Genomic DNA, 25,136 nt, shown 5'->3' on the forward strand with positions numbered 1-25,136 from the left:
AATCAACATCGATGACCAATTCAACACAGGCTAAAGCTATCGAGCACAGAGTCAGGATCATATGATACTAAAGCAAAAAGAACTGAAGAGCCCAGAAGTGTGGACGTACTGAGACCTTTTACTTAAGTAAAAATAACAATACCACAATGAAAAAATACTCCATTGCAAGTGTAAATGTTGCACCATGACACAATCTAATTACTTGTTGCACGTCACATTTCATTTTTGCACTTGTCTACTTCATATATTTCATACACTTCATTTCTTTGTCCATAGCACAATCTATATTTCCGTCAATGTTTAGGGCCCGAGCACCGAACGGTGCGAAGGCCCTATTGGATCTGAAGGAGGATTTTATGTCTCGCAAAAAGGCGGGGCAAAATGGCTCAACAGCGCCCCCTAGAAAACTAAGAAAATTGAGCCCCTCGATACAGATTGTCATAGAAGAATGAAATTCGGTGTACTTATGTATCATGACCAGACGCACCAAAAAGTCTCTTACACACATACCATAAGTCCAACAGGAAGCCATTTTGAATTAAAGTTGCCATTTTGACTCAGATTTTGCCATTTCCAGCCTGCATACTTTAACGAACTCCTCCTAGAAATTTGACCTCAGCAACTTCAAATTCAGTCAGTATCATCTACAGACCTTGGAAATGAAAAGTTATCAAAACAGTAAGTTTTCGACATTGCCAAGGGGGCGTGGCCGGGCGGTGAATTTCGATCCTTCGCCATGAATATTGAAACGGCCATAACTCCAGCATACATGATCCCAAGACCCAAGCCTTCTGTGCTTGAAAAGAGTCTCGCCACATCAATGTGTAAATATTGAATCTGAGTCATAGCGCCACTTACTGGCAACAGGAAGTAACATGTTTTACACGGTGATTGGACCCACCTCAAATTTACTCAGAATCGTCTCAAGACCTTGGAGTTTGTATAGTCTGAAGTTGGTGACTTTTTGTTGAAAGGTGTTGCCATGACGACGCAGTGAATTTCGATATCTCGCCATGAAATTTCAAAGCCCTATAACTTGACTCCACATGGTCTGATCTTTTCCAAATTTCATATGCTTGTTAAGAGCATGTGTGTACATGTATGAAAATCGGTACACACATGTATCATGCTAGGACACACAAAAAAATCTCTTGGACCCATAGCTGAAACCCAACAGGAAGTCAGCCATTTTGAATTTAGTGGGCAATTTTGGCAATTTCACACACCCTGTATTTTAACTCCTCCTACAGAATTCATCATAACAACTTCAAAATCATGGAGTGTCATGTAGACTAGATTCTGATCAAAAGTTATCAAAAGATTTAGTTATGGTTGAAGCGTGTGGCCGTGGCGTGGCGTTGAGTTTTGATGTTTTGCCATGACAAAGGAAATTGCTATAACTTTAGTGTACATGGTTGGATCTGCCTGAAACTTCACATGTTTGATAACAGTCTAAGCCTTAACACGTCTACATGACAATATTCAGTCAGTGATGCAAACTGGGTCCATAGCTATATAGCATAGAAGCCCTTCAACTGCGCCATGCCCCGACGTGCGCAAGGGTGTGAGGGCCCGATCATCGCTGCTTGCAGCTTTAATTCATTTTATATCCCATTTAAAAACTATTATTATTCTATTCTGTAAATAGGTTTTAAATTTAAACATTTTCATTTCATTTTAGTACTACTTTGTTTATTTCATTATTATTATACCTTACTCATATTCTATTTTTATTCTTCTATGTTGCATTTGTGGGAGCAAACTCCATTAGCCATACTCAGTTAATGAACAGATTCTGAAGCCCTGCAATCAAAATCTTTCTAAATTGTATTCGTATTGCAGGAAAACACTACCTCCTTAAAGTAAAAGTAAAAGTACTCATTATGCAAAATGACCCCGTTTAGTGTTATATTTATCATATATTTATATTATTGAAATGTTAATACTGATGTAAGTAGTACATCATTACTCTTGTCAATGCTAGATGTTTATATTGTTGGGTTAGTCTAATATGCATATTTTATTAACTGATCATATGTTTTTTTCACATGGCCTATAATATATTGATCTAAAAGTTGTGAAATAAATGCAGTGGAGTAAAAAGTGCAATATTTCCCTCTGAAGTCTCGTGGGGTAAGCATAAAATGGAAACACTCAAAGTCCAAGAGTCTCAAAATTGTACAATTACAGTACTTGAGTAAATGTAATTAGCCTAGTTGTATTCCACCACTGGAAATATGTGAGAAGCGTTGATTAGAAACATCTTTGTAATAATCACTTTCTGGGGCAAAATGCTACTGTACAAGAACTAGCAGGGTAAAAAAAATTATTAGTGGGTGGATTCAGACAGTTTACAAAAGGAAAAAGACATTTGACAGTGAACATGTAACATATTTAATTAAATATTTCACTTAAACTGTTCACAATAGATGTTAAACATGATAGCATAAGTGTAAAATAAGTAATATGGTTTGTTTAACTTCAAAGATGATGTTGGTTATGAATTTATTCAAATGGAGTATTATGTGCTGTCAGTAGGTGTGACAGTTCAACAGGTGCTGAGATGAATGTTCCTGTGGAAGTGACCTATTAATGACCACTGACAGAGGGAGGTGGCCTCAGGATGCTCACCAACCATGATCTCTAGCTTCCTCTGTATGTACTGTAAGAGAAACGACTCAGGAGCAGAGGGATATGGTACTTTTGGCCAGGATCATTTATAGTGAAGACAATCTGCAACAAAACAAACAAACAAACAAAAAAAAAACCATGAATAACATGAAAGAGATCAGCAATTACATATTAAACTGATATAGATTATCAGCAGCATCATTGTCATATAGGTTAAATAAGGCTAAATATGAAGCCACTGATTCAGTTACAAAATATAATAACACAAAAGTACATTTAGGCCTAGTTTAGAAGTATGAGAACACAACAAAGGCAGACTGAAGAATCTGGTAAAAAGATGGCAGCTGAGGATATTAAGTATAAAATATATATGATGAACCATTTCTCACCTCAACATATGGGTAAAAGCTTTTCTCCCCCATACTGGCCCAGTACTGACCAGTCTCAAAATACATTTTATACACACCAGGTGTAAACATTTGTTGTGTGATGAGTCCTGGGCAGCGGCCATCATCATTAGTGGTCCTGTTGACACAAAATATGGTCGAAGATGAACGAAAATTTTGCAGTAGTAATGTTTGAGATTTATGGTCACTTGCTATTCTTCATATGACTGTATTTCAGGTTTTTACCCAGCGGTAATCAAACTCCAGGCCTCAGTTGAGGAGTCCTGTCGGTAGAGATTGAGGGCCATGTTCGACCCAGGGACGCCCATCGCAGTATTCAGCACATGGGTGGTCAGAGGACTAGGTGAGCCTGCCATTGCTGTGATCTACAAGACAAGGATGCAAGACTTTATGGATCAGCTTAAATCTGAAGCTTAGACGTCATATTAGACTACAGTATTAAAAATTGCACATCAACTTTTTTTTATTATGCATGTTTTAATTTGAATACTGTGCTTTCAGCTTCCTTCATCATTTATAGAGGAAACCTTCAAATCTGAGAAAAATATGTAACATGATTTTTGTTCCTGGTTAGTAAGTGTTATTTCCTTATTGCCTATACCTAAAAAGTACAGTAAAGGCTTACTCCCTTCAAACTTTGTTTTTGTGACCTGGACAATGATATTTTGAAATGTATCTATTTCCAATGGGAAAACAGGTGAATCTGCACATTTTCGATGTGATTTAGAAAAGATTTACAAAATGTAAATCACTATCATGAATCAGCCTCCAAATATAGTCCCCCATCATTGTATCCAGTGATTCATACGTTGTTTTTTCTTACTTTATTTGAATGAAAATGTGCAAATGTTCACATTGGAAATAGATACATTTCAAAATATCACTGTCCTGATCACAAAAGCAAAGTTTGAAGGGAATAGTAGCCATTTTCTGTACTTTTTATGCAGAAGCAATTAGGAAATAACACTTACTATGCAGGAACAAAAAACAAGTAAGAATTTGTTACATGGTGTAATAATTTGAAACAACGTGTGGAAGTTATTTAGGAGTGCAAAGTGAAAATCCTGCTTCAGAAAATCACAGACAATAATGCTGTTTGCAAACAATTGTAGTTATTTTGTCCATCACCTATTGAAATTTGAAAAGTTGAAATAAAAGTAGCAAATTAAGCATGCATGTTGAGATTTATTATGTATAAATCCTAAGGATACATGAATAACCTCTAATAGCTACAGTACAAGGTGGTGGTTAATGCTGGGTCACAACATCTGACTGTAAAATGGCAGTAAGTAGAAACCCTGGATATAAGATTTTACATTTATGTGTCCAAAATATCTCCTTAGCCACAGAGTTCACGTAGATGCTACAAAATACAGTATATGGTGCAATACAACATACTGAATATATAATGCTGTATCACTGTACAGTTATCCTGTTAAATCTTTTTCTTACCTTATTTTCAGGCAAAATATGACCTTTGAGTTGCTGCAGCCTGTATGCACTCATGTGTGCTGTTGAATAAAATCCAAAGTGGGTCAGCAGTCCTGACTGAAAAATGTAATTTCAAGGTTTATTTAACAGGTTTTTGTCACATTACCGTCATGCAGTTCTACCCCCTGTCCTCTTCAGTGTGACACTCAGTACACATGTGCTTATCTTTTTGTCAACAGAAGACCAGTTGTGCAAGAGCGTCTTTTGTCACACTTTGCTTTCAGCACTTTGAACTTAGTGGAAATGGATGATCAAAGTGGACTACACTGAGGCTGAGGCACATGCAGATGAGTACGATTAATGGATTTTTTTAAAAAGTATTTTTTATTTTCTGATATTCCTATATTTGACTGCTGGGTTAATGATCTTCCTGTACAACTTCCTGCTTGAATTCCACAAACATGTGCTCATGTGCTTATTACATGTGATACATTTTCCCCACAGTCTCTGATTCTAATAAAATTCAAACTTCTAAGGGTTGAATATAATATTTTTAAATATGGAGGATCTTCTGGGCTACAACCTTGACAACAAGCATGACTTTGTAAATAAGTTCAATCATGGTGATCATGCTGGCTTTTGATCCAAAGACTACAGTGTGCTTTAAGTAGTCTAATGCACATTGCTGATTATATTATAATACAAAATTATATTAAAAAAAAACTTTTATCATGACAGAAAATGATCTGGCAGGGGTGTTTGTCTACTCTTTATTTCTGATCATGCTTTATAAAATGAGAATGTCCTAATAAAGCACCTTGAATCTCCCATTTTTAGATTGTTTTTCTCCTTGTGTCTTAATCAGTCATTCCTGTTGTTATTGATAAGAGTAAAATAGTAAATTTAGGCCGAATTGCTAAAACGAGACTGTAGTAGTATTTTATAGTTTTTTGCCTTAGATACAACTGTCAATAAAAGTAAATGACATGTCGCTAAATAAATTGGTGTCAAAAATTAACATGAATTATTCCAAACTACATTTCCTGATGTGATTTGACATAGTTTCTATTATTATCAAATGTCTTTCCAGTTAACTTTATATCATGCTAATTTTTCTCTTTTGACTCAATAATCACCCATAAACACCTTAAACTCTGCCCAAAATCACATCTCACAGTTTATGCTACACCAGAAATATTGTATACATGACCTACACATAGGACCAGCTGATTGTTATAGACCATTTTCTCCCTGTATGGTCTCAGCATCTCAGTTATTAACTCTGTCAATCTGTCTCTTCCTCACTCATTTGTCTTTTTCAAGGTGGTTTTCCAGTGAAACAGCTGGTGATAGGACGGCTGCAGGTAGAATTGGCCTTTTTTCAGTATAGTGAGTCAGCAGGAAACCATGTGCTATTGAGGGGCGGACTAGTTTTCTTTTTTTCTTTGACCTGGTGGAAACTGCTTCTGTTGGTGGCATCATTCTTAACTAGGCACACAGCGGCCCTCAAAGCAACAAACACAGTGTGAATGTTGCTGTGCACAATCACATCCATGCACTGAAGAAAAGGTTTTTATGGTTCAGGGAGCAAGCAAGATGATATTTACCATTATGGCCTAAGGTATGGACTCAGTTATCATATAAGACATAGACTTCATATTAGTTGCATACTTGAATTGATCAGGTTTTGAAACATTTCCTCCATGTGTCTATTCAGCATAATAAAAACACACTCCCATGAACTGTATTTGTAGTCAATATGAAAATACCTTTACTACTGTGACAATGAGTATTTCCACTTGGCTTATCTTAAGAATGCAAACAAAAACATGTACCACCATAGGAATCATAATAACATCATTGTTTTCTTTAAAAAAAATCATATGAGAAGTCCTAAAGCAAGATTAAAATCAGACAGCTGAACAATTACAGTAAAGTTTACAATAATACACAATATTACACACTGACCTGGGCCTCTGCACAACTTAGTGCCAAATACATGGTGGAAGAGAGTGTTAACTTTCCTCTAATATGTTTAAAGTAGAGAAAGTACTTCTGAAAGGTGTGACAGGTGGTTTACAAACTTGTCAGGGAAGCACAATCAGAGAAGAAGCATACATACAACTTGTTTCTTTCCTAAATGACCAGTGTGACTATCCAATCTCTCAAGGATTTAGTTACTTTGAATGTCTGAATTATGATACCTTGAAGGTACACAATGAAGGTAAAGTGTGAGTCGAGTGTCTTGAAAGATCTAACTTGACAGTGTACAGATTTCTTTTACAGAAAGCAATAATTTTCATTTTACAGTACATGCACACAATATTCCAGTTTTTCCTGCAGCCCCTGCTTCATCATTACTCCTGTTTCCCACATTTTGTGTGCCTAAGTCTAATTAAAGGTCCTTCATAAACAGAGATTCATTAAAATTTTGTGTCCTCCTGGGAGAAACTGGTGAAGCAGCAGAAACATTCTCACACAGACCCCATGACTCTACACAAATTATTATGTACTGTACAGTCTGATACTGCCATATGCTGCCTGTTTTCAGCAGAAGACTTTAATGAATGTGATAAATTATAAGCTGCTTACATAATGTTTTAATCAGGGAACTATATTGTCTCATTTGGATTAATACTAATATTTGTGTTTATGCAAACACACTTGTACAGTACTACAGAACTGCCTGCTTAGGCAGGATTTTTAAAGTTGAATTCACCATCCTGCCTCTAGCTGTCTTTTATGTAACTACTCTAAAATCACTCCCTCCCTCCATCTGATCTAACAAATTATTCTCAATCACATATACAAGTAATTGGTGTATATAAGTCACATTTGTCTGTATTTTTGTTTTACTTAAAATTATGGTCACAGAAACTGAGCTGCTTCGATAAAACTGAGTGTACTTTATGTGTTATTTGATATGTGCACACTCAGTGGAGCCTCCAATATGGGCGTTGGCTTGATGGTTGTTGTTCTCTTCCTCAATGTTTGGCACTTTATCCACGTCGTCTACATTTTCTCTTTTTCCACCCTCATATTTCCTCTTCAGGGTCAGAGCTGTGATTGCTCATCTGTGACAGACAGACAGGCAGAAAGGATAAAGACAGAGCGGCAAGATAAGACAAAGAAACATTTCATTTAACTGCAAGCTCAGAATGACTAAGTAAAATTTCATCATGCAAGTATAAATTGATTTCACAGTAGTGGAGTCTCAGTAGTTGTTTCATGTCCAGAGGCCTCACAAGACTGAAACCTCTAGTTGCCCTCATGAAAAAAACTAATTAATCACTACTCATCACTACTATACAATATCTACTCAAAACTACTGGTTCCACTACTTGATGGCTACTGAGATGTGTAGCAAACTGTAGTGATTTATGTAGTAATTTCAGTAGTAATAAGTAGAGTTTTGGGACATATGTCTACTGATGATTACTACATAATGACTATTTTAATCACTGCATGATTATTACTTAATTACTACTGTCTCACTATTTAGCTTTTGGGAAATGACTACATAAAAACTACTCATTCCTTCACATTTATTATGGAATTACTACACAATATACTACACACGTACTGCTGTATGCCTTCACAGTCCCTTTTGACTTACTTCCTTCTGTATGTGTAGTGTTGTGTCTACATAATCACTATAAAAGCAAGTACTAGAGCCTCTACATGACTACTATTTAAAATGTGTAGTAAAGCAGTAATGTTTTGACAACTTATTCACTACTAACACCAAGTAGTAAAACTCTGCTTGATTACTACTGGAAACACTGCTGTTTTGCTACAGAACTCTACTAGTGTATCACGAGTAGTAAATAAACTACACATTTGCTGCACAATTCCTACATGATACGTGATTTAGTACGTTTTAATGAGGGTGTTTTGTCTGCATTTGTTTACAGCTAAAACATTTTATTGAAATCATGAGGTTATTTTGTTACATGTAGTTAAAGTGCATTTTAGCACCTCCTAGTGGTTGCTTTGAAGATTAATGTCAGCTCATTGTACTTAAACTCTACCTGTTATTTGTGATCACATAGGTAAGGTCGTAGTCTGAGACCGGCCATTTTGATTGAAATTTTGCACAGCAAGGTGCCCCAGATCTCCCTCTGTTTAATCCTTTGCATCCACCTGTGTTGAACCTTGGAGAAGCTTTGTTTGTAAGTTTATGTTACATGTTTTATCTTTATAGATAAGGATTGATGCATATTTTGTTGTTTCATTTAATATTTGGGGAGATTTATAGATAATTACCTAAATCCCTTTTTTGGCAACATATAGTGCAAACATTGGTTTAATTGTGTAGTATTAAGCAAGTATTTATATTTCTACGCTCTTTTTACTTACAGTAAGAACATTTTCTTGTGTATTTATTTTCAGTTTCACAGAGTTTCTGGAAAAGCATTGTAAGCAAGCATGTTGATGAAGATATACAAGTAAACAGACCTCAACTTTGCTTCCACATCTGAGTCATCATTTTAACCTTTCAGTGCCTAGTACACCTGTTTAGCTACCTGTCACTTTGTGTAGAGCCACGCACACAGGGGACAGAATAGAGATTGTGATGAATTTATTTAAATTTTAAAAATTCAAATCTGGTCTCTGGACATTTGCTGATTTTTGTTTGACAAATTGAAATATTTTCTCACAAAAGAGGGGCCTGACATAAACAGTCTGGGAACCTCTGTTTAACACATGCTTTAAGGACAATGAAGAGACTTCACAGAACAGAACTGTCTCTCGCTGATACACTTCTTAGTCATTCCTGAAAAGGTGTGTGCAGTCTTGACGTTCATTTACCGTGTGGTGGTCATCATCAGGCTCCCTCAGATCAGGGCTCTCCCTGTGGATTCGATGGCGGGAGCTGGGTGGGGAGAGGGAGGAGAGGGAGTGCTCGGGACTGCTGGCTGACAGAGCGTACGGTGAGCCAGCTGGACTGTCCTCTCTCAGGGGAGACCCTGCAACAACATATGCAAACATGGAGTTCATAGGAATAACAGTTTGGTGTGAAGCATAGGTCTTGTTTTATGTTGGCATAAATATGAAGAAAACTTCATCAGATGACGTGCAGAAAAGTGACAGAATGAAGGACAGATGAGGAGATGACGAGAGGGAGGTGAGAGACAGCGAGCTAGATAGTGAGGGACAGGGGAATCAAGTAGAGCTGGAGATAAATTAATATGAAGATGAGAGCTATCAATCGCCCAAGGTCATTCAAAGTGGATGGGAAAACACACACGTGGACACACACTTTCCTGCAGGTGTACAACTGCTAAACTGCAGTGCGAGCAAGACACATACTCTTTTTTAGCACACTTTGTATATCCAGGCTGATGTTATAATAATGGCTTCTAGATTCAAGGTTAAAGCACTGCCTCTGTTTATTTTTACAAGAACATTTTACTGAAGCAGCAACTGAGGATATAGTGTTCAGAGGAAGGCGGACTGCAGCAAATTAGTGGTGTAAACTGTGTTTTAGTTTACGATCAGTTTAATTAAGAATGCAGTAAAATTGATTTCCTTCAGAAGGATAACAAATCTTTGTCTTGTTCACCCCCTGGGCTGTTGCTCTTGTTGGCAGGCGCAGTGACTGTATAGTGTTCAAATGTCCACAAGAGGGCAGCAACAACTCTCATCTCCATGTATGCTGCTGCTCTGCTGTTGTTCTCGGTCTCTGATGTTTGTTTTCTGAAGCTTCATCTGTTTCTTCAACCACACTGTTTGTTCAGCATGTTCCATAATTTGCTCACAACCACAACAGCCACCCATCCCCACTGCGGTTGATATCGCCATTAATCCAACTTTTTAAAATTCCTGACTGGAGAAAAAATAATTGATATGTCAGGTAAAATAGGAGTGGCTCAGGCGGTGCAGTGTATTCCATCCCCCAGTTTTCCTGCGGCACAGATCCTGAATCATTTTGATTGGGGTTGTGACTGGTGGAGCTAATCACGCAGAAAATCTGAAAGTGGCATATTGCTGGAGTCCGCCTTGAAATGTTTTTTGATGTGAGAATAGATTATCTATCATTGGATCTCACACCTGCCTGCCTCCACTGTCTTTCTGAATGAGTGTCTCACCTTTGTGGTCATTCCTCTGTGTGTCCATCCTGTCAAGACTGTCAAGCAGCCCATCGATCTGTGTCTTTATCAGAGTCAGCTCCTTTTTAATCACCTGCAACTCCTCCATGCCCACTGCAGGGAGAGTGAGGAGAGAGAGAATATACGGGACATTAGGAAATTACAAAACCTGAAAATATCTTCAAATGTACCATCCAATGTGCGCTGAAAAAACATAAATAGCCAATATTGGTTCTGCAATGACAAACGCATCCTATGATAGATAAAACGCAACATACAAAGTAAGCCATTTTGGGTATTTTATATTAAAACAGGGCATGTTCTGAACATGTTGGGCAAGATGTATAATTTATTTGTGTTTCTGATTTGCCACTTAAGCTCAGATTTAGGTATAATGCAGCCCTGGAGGGAATTCACCATGTTCTTCTCCTCTTCTATGATGCAACCCTTCTATGTGATTTATTAAAATTAACAGACTTTTTTTTTTTTTTTTACAAAACAGTCTTGAGCATCTTAAATTGAGTCAAATCTGAATTGGAGCCCGTTTATATTACTCACACTTGGCTGTGGTTGAACTAGTGGAGTGGGCTCTGGAGCTTTTGGAGTGGGTTCTGTCTCGGCTGCGTCTGTGCTTGGAGGAGTAGGAGGAGGAGCGGGATCGCTTGGCCAGACTGGGTCCCAGGGGCAGAGGAGACAGGGATGCTGGCACACGCTGGTAGTCGTACACCCTAGAAATTTATTAGATATTTAAAAACAACTCGTCTTTAACTGTGTTCATGCAGCAAGTTGTGTTTTTACTGAATTTGTGGGAAGGTGCTCTGTGGTTTTATGTAATCCAGTTTTTTCTTTCTGAAATCATGATGAAAGGGAACCTGCTCACAAGCATGGAATTAGCATTAGGATGGAGTTGAAAACAATGTAATAAACCATATTATGCTGCTGAATATGACTAAACCAAGCATACAGATGAACAGCGGAGAGAAGGATTATTCTGAGACGTCATTATGTGCGACGTTGACCACAGCCTCTGTTCCCTGTGAAAAAGCAAATTAGAAATAATTTTTTAAAAACCACTGTTTAAACCTTCATCTAGATGAGTCACTGATATTGTACACAGTACTTGGGCTGGTACTCAAACCTAAATCCTTTTTTTGGACCTGACCAAAACACAAAGTGTCTAAAACTGTCAAGTTAGAATTAAATGAGATTAGTAGTCTTGTTTATTTATTCTTCACCCTGATTTAAATCAAAATTTTGCTAATTTTTGACTATCTCATTTAGACAAAATAGATATTCAACATTTGAGAAACGTGACTTTTGTTAAATGAAAAATGAGTACTGTATAAAAATGCGTTTATATTCAATAAATTTGAGAAAAATATCATTTTGGTATCAGTACTGAAACTCTATCAAATCTACATTCATATTGAAAAATTTCAAACCATACCCAGCCCTAGCTGAAGCAAGTAGGTGATTCAAAATTTAAGAAAAATAAGAAATTACATGAGAGACATGACAGTGAAGAAAAACAGCAGTTCAAACATCTCATACATAAATATGGATATTTATATTCTATGTTCTTTTGTCTTTTACTGTCTATCTCTGTTTCACTCTCTCGTTCGCTCTGGCGTTGCCTCCTCCCTGTGGACAGCTCCATGTCTCTATCTGTCACTGAATGTAATTGGTTCTGTCAGGGCCAATCAATAGCTCCCCGCCAGGCTAGTAGTGCTGGTGACAGAGGGTGTATCACAGTCAAACTCTATAGTGGTTACAGAAACGGCACTGTGTGTGTGTTGTGCATGTGTGTTTGTGCTAATGTTTTAATAGAAATAGAGTTGACTCATTTGATCTCAACACTCACTGACCCAATGACCAGGTGAAACACAGACACATGATAACAACCAACCAATCACCAATGAGCAATGTTGTACAAATCTAATATTCTGCTTAGTTTATGTGTATCAGGCGTAAATGATCATCATACTGAGAGAAATTCGGTATGATGAAGAAATTTCTTTGTTGATTTTTATAGAAACAGTAGCAAATTGTGATCTCAAGTGGATATTTCAGAATATTTTTCATGTATTGTGATGCTATATGGGAACAGCAATCCATCTTAACTGGATCTAAACACAATCTGGATATATCAGGATAGAGGACAGTCTTAGCACAGTGCAAATAGTTTCAGCAAAGCCAGGAGAGTAAAAAGCTCCTCTGCTGTATATCACAAGCCAACAACAGGGAGGCAAGCTGTCAGCTGCAAGGACTACGAGTCGTACTGTAATGTAGATTTACTGATTGAGCTGTTAGCCAGTCAGTCAGATGGAGCTGTGCTTCCTGAAAAGTTTTGTTTTTATTGTTTCCTCTCTGCTCGATACAGTGATTTCTGCACATAATGTGTTCATAGGACATCCACAGTGCACACACAGACACACGCCTCACAATGTCACATAAGGATGAAGTGTATTAGGCCACCATAAGTGTGAGAGATTAGAGGATTTGAGCATTGTCCGTGTGGGGAGACACAGAGACCAAAGACTTATGGGAGTTTAAAGTCCTTTAGAGCAGTTTGCAGGGGCAGATAGACAATGTGTTGTTACACCGGCTTTGAAGTGTCATCTCAGAGAATGGAAGCTCAGACAATGAGAGACTGTAGACGAGCGAGGATTACAGAGAAGTGTGTGAGTGTGTGTGAGAGAGAGTGTTTGTCTCTATGGATTAGACCCCACACGGAAAGCAGCTTTGTCAGCTCGAGCTGTTATCTTTGTGTTGAAAAACACTTTTCTTTCGTGTTCGCGCAAGAGGACAGCGGACAATAACAGTCATTTCTCTCTTTCCCACATACTCATGTGCACAAACAACAAACACCAAAACAGAAATGCGTGCACACACACACATACACACACAGTCCCCACATGCTCACACCCGTAGGCAAACGTGTGCTTACACACATAAATATGCACATATACAAAAATTGTCACACACACACACACACACACACACAGCTGTCAATAGTGCTAGCCAACAGCATGGGAAATAATCATGCACTGTGTTAAAAACAAATTGAAAATCAGTGGTTAGTGTTCCCTCCTGAGCAAAGACAGAAAAATGCAGAGCAAGGCAAACCAAATGAAAAAAAAACAAAGAAAAGATGATGGTTAATACTCAAAGCAACAGAGCATCGATATGTGCGAGAAAGGCGATGGAATGAGGTGCATATTTTGCGTGTGTGTGTGTGTGTGTGTGTGTATGTGTGTGTGTGTGTGTTTATGAGTGAGGCCTAGGGGATGTAAGAAAGTCCCTGAGCAATTTCAGTCGAGGACCAATAATAAAGAGCCACTCTGAGTGGAGCTGTGGAGCTCTGTCTAACCAACTACCTCATCTACCTAACCACTGCACAAAACTGTATTCTGAGGTAACATGGAAAAGGTAAACACACTGTAAACTGCTGTAAAACTACTGAGTTGATGAATAATACCAAACTACATGCTCAATTTTTATATCGGGAATTACATAACTAAAAGCTATATTTGTTGTGAACCTGTTCTGTAAGCTGGTAGGAACTGCAAGTTGACTACAATAAGTGGCCTATATGTGAAATTGTGAAGGGGACACATTATGCATATTTCCAGGTCTACATTTATATTCTGGGGCTCTATTGGAATATCTTTGCATGATGTACGATTAAAAAAATCATTGTGAGAATGTATTATTTATATTGGCACTTGATGCAGCCCCTCAGTTCAGCCTCTGTCTGAAACAGGCAGTTTTAGCTCCTGTCTCTTTAAGGCCCCCCTCCCGATGACCCCAGGAATCTACGTAAACTAATAGCAGTAGTAGGATTTCACTTTTTTTCACTCCTTCTTTACTCGAAATGGAAACTTCTCAAATACACTCTTGGAGCCTGAATCCAATCCAAAATATGCAAGTGGACAACATGAACAACCTTAGCAACAAAGGCTACGGAGGCATGCATGAACAATCTGATGTCATCATGAGGAGGAAGTAGAGGTAACATGGCAAATGAAGCATTCACAGCTGGCATTTTACATATGTCCTGACATTATAACAGTATAAATAACAGAAAATCACAAAAAAACATGATATATCCCCTTTAACAACAGACACTGAAATGTTTGTTGTAAATTTTCTTTATAATTTTAGTCTTCAGTCGTTAGAAAAACCTGAGTGTAGAATATGTAGAGTGAGCAAAGAAACATGACAAAAGAAGATGCAGGGCTTGAGGAAAAGATACTGAATAGTTTGATGACTGTGACAATGATGTGAATCATACATAATGCTATGGCCTTCACAGTCACCAGCAGATCTCAACTCAACTGAACACTATAGTAGATTTGGTGTTAGACAGTGCTCTCAACCACCATCATTATCCACCACCAAATGAGGGAATATCTTTATCTTTTAATGGTGGTTTTTCCTGTCACACAGCTGTATGTTATGGCCATTTTGGGCTATATCATGCAAGAAAAGCTTAATGTATTGCCTCTGAAGTTCAAGGAAACCTCCTCACCTTTGGACGGATGCAGCTTATGCAAATGATATAACTCAGTCTGAGCTAAGAGAGCTGAGATTTAGTTTGAGTAAAAGTGTCTTTGATCTTAACTCAAACGGGACCACGCAGCACAAATCTATGATCTGGGTGTGTGTAAGTGTGCAACTGTCTGTATATATCTGGAAATATGTATTTTTGAGAGTGTGCGCATTTGTGTGTGTGACGAGTGAGCTCATGACTGTTGACCAGTAACAGGCAATGTTGTTGATTGACAGCTGTGTGGCAAACATCAATGGAGGGCAGAGACTACGAGAGACAGCGGGGATGAAGAATCCGCTTTAAGCCTCTTCCTTTAGCCTGCTGTGACACACAGACAAGCAATGAGGTGTGTGAGCTGCCATGTGTAGCTTTCTGACAGTACCTGTCATAGTAGTCCTCGTGATAGCTGTCATAGTCCAGGTCAAACTCAGATCTGCAGGGGAGGTGGGGAAGGAGACAGAGACAGAACGGGTGGTTAGTAAAGTTTTTGTCAAAACGACATAAACTACATGATGTACTTTTACTGAGGTTATCACATATTTCACTTTCAACTTGCTTAGTGTGTTAGTGTGTGAATGTGTGTGTGAGCTGCTACAGAGTTATACGGCAAAATCACTTCATCTGGAAAGAATACAGTGTTCATGATCTCCAACCAGCTGGAAAAAGACATTGGATTTGTTCTGCTGCAGCCTCCAAGCCGGAAAATCCATAGAAATTGTCTTGTTCTCTAACTGTGTGTGTATGCGTGAGGCTTGGTAAGGGAAGCTGTGAGGCATGAATGTGAGTATGAGAGAATCAGAGGCAGGTGAGTGATGTGACAGGAGTGAACTTATATAGGCTGGTAGCTGGCGTGTACCTGCAGAACAGACCAGAGGAAGTGGAGAAGAGAAAAGTGACACTAAGCCAGAATGAGATCATATTCTGGTGTGTCAGACCTTAGCATTCCTCCCTAATCCCTGCACAGAGTCGCTAATAATCCCCCCATGTCGCTCACCCTCCCTCTGTGTCTCTTTGTCTCTCTCGCTGACTCATTCTCTCCATCAGTCTTTCTTTTACTGTATCTGTCATGCTTTCTTTTCGTTTATACTGACCTCAGTCTCTCCATTTCTCTCTTATTACAGCTTTACTTGCAAAACAACATTGTAAAAGTAAGCAAATATATTGTAAACAAGGAAATTTCTTATCACTGCATATTTGCTCAGTGTATGAGTTGAGGCATCAGTATGCTTCAAACAAAGTGCTTGTTGGAAGGTGTTGAACGGTGCCTGAAACTACCTCCCCCCTCACTTTTCCACCGTCAGAAAAAGGTGGGCTGTGTCCAACAATTTCTGTAATTTTTTTGACACTTCTGAACTTCTCTCTCAAATTCTCTTTTTTCAGTCCTTACACAACTATTTTACTTTTTCTCCCCTGTACAACTGAGTGCAAGACCATGAATGCCTTTGAGGAGGCACTTTCCGATTCATCACATCATGCCCTTTGAGTGTGACTAATACAGAACAGGTATAAACACTTTTAGCTTTTTAGCTTTTGCTTTATACGACCTAGTTAGTTTGAAGCATACTGAACCCTTTAGAGTATGGTAATAAAAGGATCTCTGGATATGCAAATCTAACCTGTTTTAAAGGACCAGTGTGTGTGTAAGATTTAGGGGATCCACTGGAAGAAATATTTGCAGAAATCGAATATAATATTCATCAGTATGTTTTCATTAGTGTATAATCACCTGAAAACAAGAATCACTGTGTTTTCGTTAGCTTTGAATGAGCCCTTTATATCTACATAGGGAGCGGGTCCTCTTCCACACACCACCATGTTTCTATGGTAGTCCAGAATGGACAAACCAAACACTGGGTCTAGAGGGCCTTTTGTGTTTTGCGTGAGTTTTGTGGCCACTGTAGGTTCTCCTACATGCTTGGAAAGGGAGGTGGAGGGGAGGGGTATTCAGTTGGTTGCAATCTGCAACTTCACTTCTAGATGCCACTAAATCCTACACACTGATCCTTTAAGTAAGTAAATATGAAAGAAAAACTTCATGCATAATAAAGGCAACAAAGTATAGATAATGAAACATGACTGAGTAGGGGTTAACAGGCTTCAGACACATTTTAGAGCAACTTGTTATCACATATTCTCATCCAAGTAATAGCACATGTTCAGACAAGATACTGGTAAAAAATGTGTTATTTTTCAGGACACTTCGATATATTTCAGGAAACTAACACACCCACAGCCCTTCCCATCTGCTTATCTGTCGCTCAGGGAGGCAGTGATTCCCCTGGTTGTAGTCATGCAGCTCATCTCAAAGAGGAGATGTGTTTTTGTATGTCAGGATAAATAGCAAGGGACTAAACCCAATACTTCTCCACAGTCAGAATTACACACATGCTTTGATGTGTAATACATGGACACAGACAAACATCACAAGATAGTAAGAAAGGAAAACATCTCAATCTGTGTGTGTGTTTGTGTGGATCTGAAGTGCAAACTTATTTTGGAGTGGACTTTAATCACATCTCCTCCAGCACTACTCTCACTGACTCTCTTCTGTCTCGTACCAGCTGGTTTTCGGAGCTCAGGAGACAGGAGACCACAAAATAATTTATAACAAGTGCTCACGTCTGAGCTGCACACTCATGCCAAAAAAGCAAAGCATCCTTTGAATCCAATTTATAGACTGCCGTCTGTTATCCTGTTTGAAATGGAGGAGGTCTACATGTTGTTTCAGCTGATTTTGTCAAACCAGTTGAAACATCTTGATTTTTCTGCACTTGAGGAAACAAAAGTAAGGAAGTGGAGGACACACCGCAGACCTCAACTGAGCTAAGCTTTCCTCTTTCCAAGTGAATTCAGCCAGAAGTGAGACAGAAAATAACAGCTATTCACCAGAATCCTCACTGAGGGGGAACTAAGCTGCTGTTCACTCTCTGCTTGTTTCTTTTACGTTGGCGTTCACTGGTTTACAAAACAGTTTTATTTCTGTTGTTGTGTCTTGTCTGTTGTTATCCATTTGGCTGTATATTTTTAGATTTTTTTTTAATATTTCAATTCTATTTTCTTTTTTTCTCATCTATTCATTGTTGGTTATTTATTCTCGGAGCATTTTCACACTATTTTTTGTATTATATTTTTTGTATTTCAGGTATCATCATTACTTAATACTGATTAATGATTAATTAGTGCTTAACAATATCCTGTATTATATACTAACTAATGTAAATTATTTGAATGATTATGAATAATAAATACTGGGTAATTCATTACTCACTTGATGATGATCAGGTCATTAAAATATGTCACCATGGTACAGTAATGATAAGACATAAACAGGTATTTTCATGTGATTTAGTGAAGATAAATTTGTGGCAGGAAAGCACAGCCTATTTAGAATTGAATTACCTCCAAAGTGAGCAGCCAAGTGCCTGGGTCACTGTGTGTGTATGTTTCAAGGTTTGTGTGTGTGTGAGAGAAAGAGAGAGATGGACACAGGGTCACTAAAGGCTAATTAATTTCTTTTCATAATTTCTCAAGTGCCAAAGCAATCCATTAGACATGGCTCGCTATAAATCATCTCTGCCTCATAATGTGTGTGTGTGTGTCTGTGTGTGTGAGTGTGTGTGCCTGTATAAGGCAAAGACAAGTTGTTTTTGTGAACAAAGCATCACAGAAATTTCTACCAACATGCACCCAAGACAGAAAATCGGAAATCAGTCTCACAGAGGCTCAATCTATGGAAGAACCTCAAAGTTGTGTGTGTGTGAGATGAATTATTAGAGATGCGGTGCAATTGGCTTAGAGCCTTGACAGATGCAATTTAAATCTTACTGACAATGAATCAGAGTGACATTTTCTGCAAGATTCTTGTGTTTCTGGTTATGGTGACATCTTTGGTGATAAACGATCACTGCTATACTCTTTGGTTCTGCACTTCTTTACAATTAATTCACAACATACCAAAAACATATTTTATAACTGCTTAGTTACAGTACATAACACAGTTTGTCTCACAGTTCTGGAATAAGATGCAATTTAAAAACATGCTTAGATTCAGTTTATAATTCTACTCTTGTCCTTTACAACTGATAAATTAATTACTTGTGTACACCTACATTTTTAATGATCTGAACTGTGGACCATGCTTCAAGATCCATACACCACAGCTGATTTAGGAAAGACTGTCTTTACTGTTAGTGCACTGGAATAATCTGCAAAGCCACCTAAAAATTACTGACACACCTTCAAAGATTCAAGACCATTCGTATCTGCCTCTACAGTGACTGCTTCAACTAAACATACGTTCAGTTCTGCCTTTAATCTGTATTCTCAAGACAGTCATTAAACATGTCTGGTCCTTCATCTGCAGCACCAGTCAAAAGTTTGGACATACTTTCCAATTCCCTTGAATGAGAAAGTGTGTCCAAACTTTTGACTGGTAATGTAATTCTAGATGAAAATATAAATCAATCACTATCACATTTTTAAGAGAACTTAATACATGTTGAAGTGAAGTAACTGGAACTAATTCATGCTTTACAAGGTTTTGTGCTGTGCATGACGAATGATATCAAATTGTTATTCAATTTAATTCATTAGTGTACTGCACACATTGCTGTGCTCAGATTGTGCACAGTACACTTGAGCATGTGTGTGTGTGTGTGTCCATGCATGCCTACTTCATGAATGTGCAGTACATGTTTGTATATGCGCAAAGAAATAATAATTTGTCTTTTGCTGCTGCAAAGGAAAAAAGTCAACCTTCAAAAACATTCAGAGATGAATAGGTGCTAAAAACTGATGCAGGAGTAGCTTTTGATTTGGACTAGATTTTGAAATCTTTAGTTGCTCAGTAATTTGTTCAGGCAGGGCCTAAACTTTGTTGATGCTTTCTAGATCTACTGTGCAAGTGCAGGTCTGAGTTACACTGTATTGTAACATTATTGTCAATGGTGATTTTGTTTCTGTGCAAAAAAGTCAAGCTTTTGTTGTAATCTGGATGTCTATGATATTTAAATCATAAAGTTTCTGATCAACCCAGATGCCCTGGTTTTTATATTTATATTTGTACTTTCTCAATGTTGACGCTGGTCAGAGTGGACAAAATTGAATGTTAACTACCTATGAATTTTGAAGCCTGGTTTAGTGTTAGAATAAAAAAGAAATGGTAACAACCCAACCCAGAAAAAAAATCCAACACAGGGACACAGGGCTGAAAGCACCACATAACTTAACCAGTTTTCACTGGTAAAGTGGTACTATAACAAGGATGATCATATTCATCTGCATCAACAACAACAACAAAAATCAGTGGTTCAGAGGGGTATCATCAGCATAAAGACATATTTGGAAAGTAACCGTTCCTGAGTAACCATCAGGAATCCAGAGTCTCAAACCATTAAGAGACAACAGAGTTTCACACAATCAACTGTATCAAACTGTTTTGATAAATCCATCAATATAAAGGCAAATGTTTGTTTAGTGTTCCTGGTTGTTTGTGTGTTGGGAAGCCTCTCAGCATGCAACATGGCAAGAATTTATAAATGCATGTCTCATGTTTTGCATGTTTCTGCATTGTTAATTGTGTTCCAAAATATATCCATTACCTCACCTATTGTTGACTGTATCAGTCATATGAGCAAACGCAGTCAGACTGCGGGTGATGTCGTGTCTACAATTGGTCTCATTCTCCCTGATGTGGTTACAAATATGGATTTGTTGCTGTGTTGAGGGTATGACTGTTACTACAAATAAAGCTGCTATTCAAGTTATAATCTCCTCTCTGCTAAGTTCTTCCTACCTGTGAACCCTAACTCACCACATTAGTGTCTAAACACTGAAATCATCTGCTCTATTTAATGTACATGATTTTTTTCCACTACAAAATGTGCAATAAACCAGACAGTTGCCATAAACAGTGCAATTAAACAGAGAGAGACTCTTCAAACCTTGCTGACTACCCTCTTCCTTCCGTTTTACTTCCCATGTTAATTCCTGTCTGAATTTTTCCACATTAAGAAACTTGTTCAGTCATGCTTTTTCCAGTTAAGAAATAATTCTACGATAAGACATATTCTCTCCTTTAAAGTGCTGAGAAATTAAGCCGTGCTTCTGTGTCTTCACGCCTAGATTACTGTAATTCTTCATATGCTTGCCTCAGCCAAGGAGCTGCAGCTCGTCTTCAGCTGGTTCAAAACACAGCAGCTCGTCTCTTCTAACAAAGACAAAGCACAGGGAGCACATTACTCCAGTGCTGGCCTCTCTCCATTAGCTACCAGTGGAGTTTAGAATTAAATATAAACTCTTGTAATTACCTTTCAAGTAGAGGGCTAAGTCCCAGAATACATTTCTGAGTTGTTTGGACTTGTGTCCAAGTACAGGAAGCAACTTTAGGGAGACTAGGTACAATACTTCTTATATGACATAGTCTAATTCAATGGACATTTTTTAAAAACATTTCAAGCCTCATTTATATTCCTTCACTTTTTCCTCTCTTGTTTATGTTATTCCTGAATTAAAATCTGATTTGTTGTATTCTCTTACATCTGTTACAATCCTGCCTGTATGTCTTTGTGCTTTACAGTTTTCATTCTGAAGCACTGACATTTTCATATGAAAAGTACAATATAAATAAATCTTACTTACTTACTTGAGTTCCCCTCTCTGTTCCATTTGTGGGTCTTTCTGTACATATGAGCTGAAACAATGTGTAACTTGATTAACTGCAACCTAAGCAAACGGTTCATTATTTTTAATGTTTATAGAAGCCATAAAATCCAGATGAAGGTCTAGTGGTGAAATGTTACTCCTAATAAAATAATGTAATAGCAAAGTTCAGTAGACAGTGTGCAGAAAGCTTTTCTCTCTCTTTATGCAACAAACAGACATAACTAAGAAGCAGCAGGAAGCGGTAAGAAATGCTGATCAGTTGGAAATCACGACTGAGCAACAGACCAAGACACTACTGGCGTTTATGGGCCTTTTTCATGTTCCCTCTGGGTTTCATTGCCCCTTAAAGCCCCAACAGTGACTCTGAGAGCTCTGTATCTTTTGTGATGGAAGATTTTTACATTGTGTAAGTCAAAGAGGAGTGCAGTGAGACATGATAAAAATCCAGCTGACGAAACCCCCAAGACACACTGCTAGACAGACTAGATAGAGTCAATAATGTTCCAGACATGGTCAGTTCACATAAATAAGCGGCCTTGAACATGTTTTTTGCAATTTCATTAAAAAACATTGGGCGTAAAGTGTTGAAAGAACGTCAGAGTTACTCTTAGTCAGATCTTCCTTGTTTCACTGCTGCAGTTGTCCAGGTTTTCTTACCTGCATGCATACTACCTGCCTGACTTCTTGTCAGCAATGTCCTGTCTGCATGATGATTCTTATATGTTTGTTTGCCTGATCCAATCTGCCCCCCTGTTGATAACTATAATCCTGCTAGACCTCGACAGCGTAAAATGCCTTTCAACCCTTCTCGTCCTCCCCAACCCTACCAGTCTGTGTCTCATTACTCTACGGTTACAGAAGCAGCTGCAGTGTGGCGAAGCTACGTTTTCTTTATTTGTCTGACACTGCAGATGCTCTAGACATAGCAAAACATTTTTATATGTAATATCAAAAATCAACATTGAAAGACTTGCATGAGAATGATTTGCTTATGTTTTAAATGTGTATCCAAATCAATCCTCTTGATATTTGTGAATTTGATTTTGGTATGATGTCATACCATTTTGAACATTTTCAAATGTTTGTTCACTGAATCTGTATAAGTGTCAGTTAATTTTCGACATTCAAATGATTTTTATTTGAACATAAACAGCTGTCAATCAGAAAATGTTTTCAGTGTATATATACTGTAGCCAGAGTATATGATCATCACTTTAGATAGTGATTAAAGTGTTGACTGAACTAAGTTTAATCTGTTGACTAAACTGCAGTGTTTTCATATACTGTACAGTCAATGCACAACCGCCAGCCAATCAGGAAGAAGTATTTTCTTCTGGTTTGTCTTCACTGGGACTTGAAACTCCTGCAGCTAAAAAACAAGAGTGTGTTTACTAGCAGCAGGCCCCCCACCTAGAGTTATAGTGAAGTTTAAGGAGAACATAACAAAGCAGAATAATCATGAGAGAACATATTGGAAAACAACCCACACCTACACAGAGAGGCTGACAACAGCGTGCAGTCAAGAAGAAATAAGATTACTGTGTGTAATGTACAGAGGGATTTTTTCTTCTTGCCCTGCCAAAAAATGAAAAACTACATTTATGGACTGACAATTAGGGGAGGGAAAGAAAAGAAAGAGAGAGCACAGGATGTTAAGGGTGAGTATGATCAAGATGAGAGCAGAGAGGCTTTGATGGGGGAGGAGGGGAAGATGAAGGGAGTGCTGGCAGCTCGTTTGTCCCTCTCAGAGGGAGACTCTGAGCTAATCTACTCCTTCTTTCCCTTTCATTTAATCACTGTCGTTGTTTTTCTCTCTCCATTTCACTCACTTTCACAATTTCTTGCTCTGTCCTTCTTGTTTTTTCTAAAATGCAGTGATACTTCACATATACTTATTTTGCATAAAAAGAGTTAGGCAGAGTTAAGTATGAATAAAAACATACATAAAACAAATTTTGTTTATATACTCTATTATTAAGTAATAATAAAGCCATCCAATCTTAAATATGTGAGGGGGTGTGCGGCCCCTTGAATGGGCACCATTCCTCTGACCCCAACCCTTACCCTTATATTAACTAATAATAAAATCTAATTGTTTATCTAGTGGGTACATTATGGCCCTCTGATTCCAGACTGTGTGAACACAGTTTTGTCCCCACAATATGAGTAATACAAGCACACACACATACACAAATGTATACACACACCAGGTCTTGCAACAAATCCTGAGGGAGAATTAACATTTGACAAAGAGCATCTTTATTATTTCCTGAGAACCTACTTAAACACGCAGTGATCACACACTCTGCTGATTTAATCAATGACATGTGCAGGATAGTAGCCGATCAATAACACATCACCATGTAATCTGCTCCTTGACATCCATTACTGCTTGGCCCACTGGTCTGCATCATTTGGATATACTGTATGTAGTGCAGGTGGTGATCTACAGCTACAGGCCAGAGCATGAGAGGTACTAGAGTAATGGCAACTCGAAGAGCTCATAAATTTATATCCTACATGCATCAAGGTGAAATTATAGCTCGAGAGCAATTTATTCAGTCCGAGAAATAGAGGTACATAGATAAGGGTTGTGTGTCATATTGCACTCATCCTTCCTCTCTTTAGTTTAAGTAGCCCTGAATGGCTGACAGCCCTTTAGATTTGATTGCAGAGCAGCAGAAGAGCACTGCATTGATAGAGAGGAGCTGGAGAGTGTTGCTGCATCAATAAGGCATTGAACAGGAGCCAGAACTAGAGCTAGAGCATAACAGGCAGTACATATCAGACAACAGGCACGCATCAGAGAACAGGAGACTCAATAAAAAGTGTCCCAAAGGAGAAAGAGGTTTTCCTCTTTGTCCCTCTAGTCCATTTGCCCATCAGCATGCATCCCTCTTGTTCCCCTGAAATAGGTGTACTCATCAGCAGTAAAATCACACTCAGATGGCAGGAAGAGGCAGTACCACCTTGCCAAAGCCCTCAGACATGAGTGGATAAAGTGGAGTGGACAGGGAGTATGAAGAAGGATGAGTGGAGCGTTTGTAAAGGAGGCAAGGATGATAGGGACACAGAGAGGAATGAGTCAGATTCTCCTACAGCTGTCAGGGTGCGGACATTCCTGACTGATACAATGGGCTGGTAGGATCAGCCTGGCAGGGACGACGAGGCGTGGCACGGCACGGTATGGTTGCTGTTTGATTAGCCAACTGGCCAAAGCATGCCAGGGTTGGAAATAATGAGTGCGTCTCATGAATCAGCTGGTGTTTTTAGCATCATTACCAGTGAGTGGTAACAATGATAGAAAAATGACAGTTTTATTACTTTATTTGATGTGTGGAAAATGTCAAATTGACACGA

The 25,136-nt window shown here is 38.3% G+C and overlaps 2 protein-coding genes and 1 long non-coding RNA gene across 3 annotated transcripts in view; 1 reads left to right on the forward strand and 2 right to left on the reverse strand.

The window, feature by feature from the left end:
• The first annotated feature begins 131 nt into the window (after positions 1-131).
• Positions 132-5,299, forward strand: LOC121895029. The gene is made up of 4 exons (XR_006095664.1): positions 132-824; positions 3,256-3,381; positions 4,502-4,595; positions 4,709-5,299. It is a non-coding gene; the product is annotated as an uncharacterized LOC121895029 (long non-coding RNA).
• Positions 1,763-4,544, reverse strand: LOC121895023 (5-hydroxyisourate hydrolase-like). Its single transcript, XM_042407817.1, has 4 exons — positions 4,491-4,544; positions 3,264-3,403; positions 3,021-3,156; positions 1,763-2,733 (listed from the first exon to the last, which is right to left on the reverse strand). The coding sequence occupies exons 1-4, from the start codon at positions 4,542-4,544 to the stop codon at positions 2,644-2,646; spliced, it is 420 nt and encodes a 139-aa protein (XP_042263751.1). The 3' UTR covers positions 1,763-2,643.
• A 644-nt stretch (positions 5,300-5,943) lies between the features above and the next one.
• The window catches only part of si:dkey-234i14.2 (heterogeneous nuclear ribonucleoprotein C), a 42,821-nt gene continuing 23,628 nt past the window's right edge, over positions 5,944-25,136 (reverse strand). Inside the window, exons 3-7 of the mRNA XM_042414351.1 lie at positions 15,496-15,546; positions 11,120-11,289; positions 10,562-10,675; positions 9,282-9,439; positions 5,944-7,543 (exon numbers count right to left, since the gene is read on the reverse strand). Of these exons, the coding sequence (XP_042270285.1) occupies positions 7,505-7,543; positions 9,282-9,439; positions 10,562-10,675; positions 11,120-11,289; positions 15,496-15,546 (532 nt within the window). The 3' untranslated portion in view covers positions 5,944-7,504. The remainder of the gene's footprint in view (positions 7,544-9,281; positions 9,440-10,561; positions 10,676-11,119; positions 11,290-15,495; positions 15,547-25,136) is intronic.

This window comes from Thunnus maccoyii, chromosome 1, assembly GCF_910596095.1.
Source record: "Thunnus maccoyii chromosome 1, fThuMac1.1, whole genome shotgun sequence".
Lineage (NCBI taxonomy): Eukaryota > Metazoa > Chordata > Actinopteri > Scombriformes > Scombridae > Thunnus > Thunnus maccoyii.